The sequence below is a fragment of the Etheostoma spectabile genome, chromosome 8 (genome assembly GCF_008692095.1).
Source record: "Etheostoma spectabile isolate EspeVRDwgs_2016 chromosome 8, UIUC_Espe_1.0, whole genome shotgun sequence".
Lineage (NCBI taxonomy): Eukaryota > Metazoa > Chordata > Actinopteri > Perciformes > Percidae > Etheostoma > Etheostoma spectabile.
The window spans coordinates 14,786,570-14,792,569 of record NC_045740.1 but is presented as its reverse complement, the minus strand read 5'-3'; the positions used below and the strand labels follow the sequence as shown (position 1 = coordinate 14,792,569).

General features: G+C 38.9%; 1 protein-coding gene across 3 annotated transcripts in view; it reads right to left on the bottom strand.

Moving 5' to 3' along the window:
* The window catches only part of pik3c2a (phosphatidylinositol-4-phosphate 3-kinase, catalytic subunit type 2 alpha), a 48,084-nt gene that overhangs the window by 27,836 nt on the left and 14,248 nt on the right, over positions 1–6,000 (bottom strand). For all 3 annotated transcript variants that reach the window (XM_032522614.1, XM_032522616.1, XM_032522617.1), the window contains one exon: positions 1,211–1,308. In XM_032522614.1, coding sequence (XP_032378505.1) covers positions 1,211–1,308 — 98 coding nt within the window. The remainder of the gene's footprint in view (positions 1–1,210; positions 1,309–6,000) is intronic.

The window sequence follows — 6,000 nt, the reverse complement described above, 5'->3', positions numbered from 1 at the left end:
TACTCAAGTAGAAGTACAGATAAAAAAAAGTAGAAGAAGCCTTGTGATTGACAACCATTTTTCATCCAAAGCTACCTGGACCACTCAAATGTTACTAGAGTGCAATCTGAGAAACTTCAGTGGCCATGGGAAAAAAGCTCTTTATATTTCAATGCCTACATTTTAAATGAATGTCTGCCAATAGGCCTAAAACAGTGTGAGAATTCACAGATCCAGTTTCTCTTTTTTAATCTTCCCCTTCACATTTAAAGGGATATACATGTATGTGTGTGTGCTCAAATATGGCTTCTCAAAAGAAAATAAAGGATAAAATATGAATTACTAAACATACATTAATTAAGATGTTCCCCATACTTTTAGAGACACACAGCACATTCGGCAGGAGTCATTCTTAATGCCTACTATCTCAAACATCTCTCTCAGATAAGGACAAGAATTATCATGTCTTGCTGCTTGTCTGGAGAATCTCTGGGATCTCCGTTTTCTTAATTTTCAATCATGTCCATCATACTACTACGTGCTAATGCTACCGCCATGCAAAGGCCGCAATGATTGGCCACAAATGAATGCTGCAGAATCATCTTGTAGTGGTGCGTCAAGTGCAATGTATATTCCCATTCAATTATATTGAATTTGGTTTTGATGATGCAAAAAATAATAACGGTAACTCCACTGAAATTATTTGAAACTAAAGCAACGAGCCAATTTTGTAAAATGTAAAGAGTAGAAAGTACCGATATCCGTGTTAAAATGTAAGGAGTAGAAGTAAAAAGTCGGCAAAAATTAAATAGTAAAGTAAAAATCTACTTGATTACAGTACTTGTACTTTGTTACTTCCCATCTCTGTCCACAGCTGATGGTCAGGCTTGCTCTGGCTTGTTACTAGAGTAACAAGATAGCAGAGATAGCAGAGATAGCAGAACGGAGAGACATCTGACGTACTCGCCGCAGACACTGTACATCAGCTGAGTCAGACTACAATATTCCCTTCCTTTGCCAAAGGTCTAACCTGTCTCTATTATTAGTTTCTTTTTATTTATAGGTGACATAAGTTGAAAGGTGTAGAACTACAGTCTAATCAATGTGAGTTTGTGCATAAATAAAATGTGATTATTAACATAAAAAGAGTTGCAAAGCACTCAAATGAGCAGAGAAGGTCAGGAATAGTCAAAGGAAGGCTTTAGTTTCATGCCAACGGGAAGAATCTTACGTTGCTACGTCTTCACAGAAGGCAACAACCTCCAGGTTTTGAGCGTCCTGTTCTTCCAGAGCTGCATTCTTCACCAAACCTTTTCCTTTTCCCTTGTCCTACAGGAGCAAAACGTCAGACACACGCACACAAACAGAGTGTCAGGGAACTAGAAAAATGCATATAAGTAAGATGCTTACATACGTCAAACAGAAACAGACCAGAGGGAGACAGGCAGGACACAAAGACAATGAGTGGCTGTGTGTCATTTCTGGACTGCCCAACACATATGAAGTCATATCAGTTCAACAGAACTGGTTGTAGATAACAAGAGGTAGCTCTACTAACAACACCTCAGAGCTATGAATACTACCAAAGGAATAAACACGTCAGCAAGGGTAAAGGCTTAACACAAAGAAACTAGGGCTGCCCCCTCTTAGTCCATTAATAACTAAGTTACTAAGATTTCTTTAGTTGATAAGTCATTTTTATGACAAAACGTATGAGCACATTTCTGGTGAACACAATATTTAAAGTGGTGGTTTTGCTAAATAAATTGTGTACAAACTCAGTTTTACAGATGGTTAATTATTGACATTTATATAGTGCTTTTCTAGTCTTAACCACCTCTCAAAGCGCACAGCTGTCGATTAAATCAACTAATCAATTAGTCGACAAAATCATGTAAGTGTTAGTCAACTAAGAATTTCTTTAGTTGACGACAGCCCTAAAAGAATCAGAAAACAGAGGTCTATTAAGTTGTGAGAAAACATTAGTTTAACATTTAATTAGAGTTTAGGTATTTAAGTGTAAATTTTGATTAACACACAATAACAATGATACACTCCAGAGGCAAAGTTGGCTTTTTTTTGTTTGTTTTTTAATTACAGAGACAGAGAGAGAGAGAGAGAGAGATTCCTGGAGGCTGCCTTGTTGCTGGGAACTTGCAGTTACACTCTGCTTTTCTTTACTCTGTACTGCCAGTGGCTAAGGAATGCACTTCCTGTGGCACAGGAAATGAGAAGTGAAAGAGCCCCGCCCCTTCCTGCACCAGGCTCCGGGCCGTATGTAAAAGTGCTCTGTCATGGTCATTGGAAATTTGTGACTCTGACATCACTCAGGGAAGAAAAGGGAGAGGGTAAAGGAAATGTTTGGAAAGTCATACTAGTTCATTCTTCCCCTCAAAGACTTCTGGGACATTTGTGAACCAAACATTTTTTTGAAGAGCTCAGGGGGGTGTACAGCTTACGTTTCACGTGCAATGATAATGAAGCGGAACAACTTCACAAAACTTCCTAAAAGTTTGTTTTTTTGTCACAAGTGTTCGGTGTCAGGTCAACCTAACTTCTATAAAGTAGTTCCCTTTCACCAAAACAACAAATCCATCATATGGATTCATATTAGAGATACAAAACAAGGGCTGTAACTATTACCGGTGTAATGGTAAACCACGATAAAAAGGTTGACGATAACAATTACCGTTTTCTTTTAAAATATTATTATCACGCTGGATAACCTTGGTGTTGAAACCGTGCGTTTAATCCTTCCCAGCTTCATCCGAGTCTCAGGACAGCTGATTGAAGATAGTTATCCTGTCTGCAGAATGTGCCACTAACAAACTTTTAAAAATACTGCGATAATACCGAACACCGTGATAATTTTAGTCACTATAACTGTGAGGTTACATTTTCCTACCGTTACATCCCTGGCTGTAACTAAGGTGACGATTATTTCCTTCATTAACCGGTTGATTATTTGGTGTATTAAATGTCAGAAAATAGTGAAAAATGCCAATTGCAGTTTTCCAAGAAGGTGACTTCTGTTTCAACTGACCAACAATTCTTGACTTAAAATTTTTTTTTTTTAAATGAAAAAAATGAAAAGCAGCAACCCCTTACATTTGAGAAGCTATAATCAAAGACTGTTTTGCATTTCAGCTTAAAAAAAATGACAAAATGAATTGCTTACTAAAATAGTTAGTATTCTGATTAATTGTTTCAGGTCTACACAAAATACAGTCCAACAATCCTGCCCCTCGTTAAATAACCAACCCTGGGCTGGTGGTGGCCAAGTGTTTAAAACACATATAGTATAACTACTATGACCTTGGTTTGACTCCCTTGTTTCCTGTCAACTGAGGGCAAAATGCCAATGACAACAAAAATTGCAAGCTTATTACCAAGATCTCAACAACCAGTAGGGTTAATCTGAGATATCATTTGGCCCATAATTGTGCACCCCTAGGAGCATTGTTCAAAGTGCTGAGCTGACCTGGTATAACACGAGCAGATAGAAATCTCTAAGTCAGCATGTGGAGCTTGGAAAGGAGGCCAAGCCTGACATCCAACCACCTGCATCTCCCAGCAAGAAAGAGAGGAGACTGGGCTCCTGCCTGCAAAACCCCCGTCTCAAATGTACAATGTGTTTGCAGACTAGCCTCCAAAAAGCTGTTAGTGGTTTAATATGATTATTTGCACATCTCACGCTATATTTGAAGATCAATAAACAGACTGAGGCGACATAGAGACGGGGAGAGACAGAGAAGATAGAAAAGAAAACAGAATGTCAAAGAGGGAGAGAGACGATAGAGAGAAAACAGAAAACAGAACGTTAGCAGTGTTTATGTTTAGAGTGAGGATTGCTTCAGCACACACACACACAAGTCTTTGTTTCACTCTATCGATTTCGTTGGAGTCGGGCGGAGAGCTCCTTGTTTCTGAAGTCATGGGAAAGGCTTCCTATGATCCACACGTTGACTAATCCTACATCCTTTCTCTGCTCTCACAGATGTGTCATGTGACACACTGATGTGTCACTGTACTGACTGTAATACTGGGAACACACTGTACAACATTAAGGAAGATTATAACCTTAATGATGACTGGCCATGCTGAGTGAACTGTAGTATGTGACAAGTAGTTTGAGATGGTTAATGACACAAATCTAAACAGAGATGACTATAATCCACAAAGGTCAGTTGTAAAAATGTGTGGCGCTGAGTCTTCCAAGTTTCTCATGATGGATTTCCTTAATGGATTTTTCCAAACTATTAGACAAGTTCTTTTTCCACACTTTCTAAACTCTGATACAACCATCCTGACAAATGTCTATATTCAGGTCTGGAAAAGAAGTGTTTTGTCCTGGGTGTCTCTTACATCACTTAGTTGACCACATTCCGTTCCAGAGTGATAACAAATTATAAAACATGTGATTCATGCTTCTGCCAAATGACAGAAGTAAAACTATTCATGCTATTTTTTTTGGATACCTTAACCTCAGGGTTGACTGAAGAGAACGGTTAAGGCCCGTCCACACCGGTAACACTAACTATTACCATAACGATGTGAGCATCCACACTGCTGAACGATAACATTCTGTAGACAGTGGCGTCAGACAAGCACGCACGGCACGCTTCAGCTGATAATAATACATAATATACCGCAGACGTTGCGAGATCAAGAAAGATTGTAAAATGTAAGATTACAGTAATGTCTGCAGTTATATCCTATAGCCTATATTCTTGGATTCAGGTACATTTTAGGAACCAAAAAAGTCTACCGGCGGTCCCTGGCCTGTGGAACCCGCTGCCTTTCCCGGGCAACAGAAGGCGTGCAGCGATACATAGAGCAGGAGATCAGAGCAGGCGGGTGTCAGATCTGCATGTGTAGAGCACCGAAACTAAAACACCAACAGTATGATATAACATCCAAAACACATGTTCACTCACAGTAAATCTGAATTATCAGTGGTTTCTGTGACTTCAGTTTCAAAGTACTGATGTTTAAAACACACATAGCTGAAGGATTGAAGCCCCGCAGCGATTGGTAATGTCACGCCACTGACCACTTGTGTGAAACAAATCTCTCTGTAGTGTCTCTCTCCGCCGTGCCATGTTGTAGATTCAGATGGATTCTGATTGGCTGAATTGCTCTAAAAGTGATCCCAATGATATTGTTCACCGCTGTCGTTTTCGTTGTGGATAGAACGATATTTTTAAACAATATATTTATCGTTATAGTTATCCTTCTTGGTGTGGACGGCCCTTTACATGACGTTTTAAACATATGGAATTATGGTGTTTTGGCATTTTTTTCTTAAATGGATAGCCAACATTTTAGAAATCTGCTCTTCAGCTGAAGCTTGTGTTGGAGACAGGGACTGAAAAACCTGCCCTTAAGTGTGGCTGTGTGAGACAGGTATAAAGACTTTAGCCTTCAGACGGGGTTGGCGGACTCTGCATACCCTGTGGAATTTTTACCACTAGGAGCAATGTTATGAGTGGGTTCCTGTTTCGTTAGTTCTGGTGCACGCACACAAGGACGCACATTCATGCTCTTGCACACACAATCATCATTCACACCCTGAAATTACGCTTTTTATAATAAGAATTTGATCCAGTAGGTAAGCTTAGGTAGGCCCGCATGATTGTTATAAAATCGCGATCTTGATTCAACCTGTTCATGATTTAATTTTAAATAACTTTGATTTTAATTAAAACTTGACTTTGATTCTTATTTAATTTTACGAGCCGATTGCATTACAAACGCTACTACTTTTCTTCTTTGAGTTAAACATAGACTGTATAAAATGGGTGTTAAAATAGGTGCTACCAAGCGCTGCAATGCTCTCCCTTCTCTTCACCAGAGCCTCTATGTTTACAGGCTTGTGGTGATGCGCAATGTGCTATAGGTGCCAAAAAAAAAACTATGTTTGATACTGACAATTTATTTTGTTTTGTCATGGTTCATGTGTGCAATAAACAATTCTAAGCTTTAAAAAAAATAAAAAAAATAAAATGTGATTCACATTTT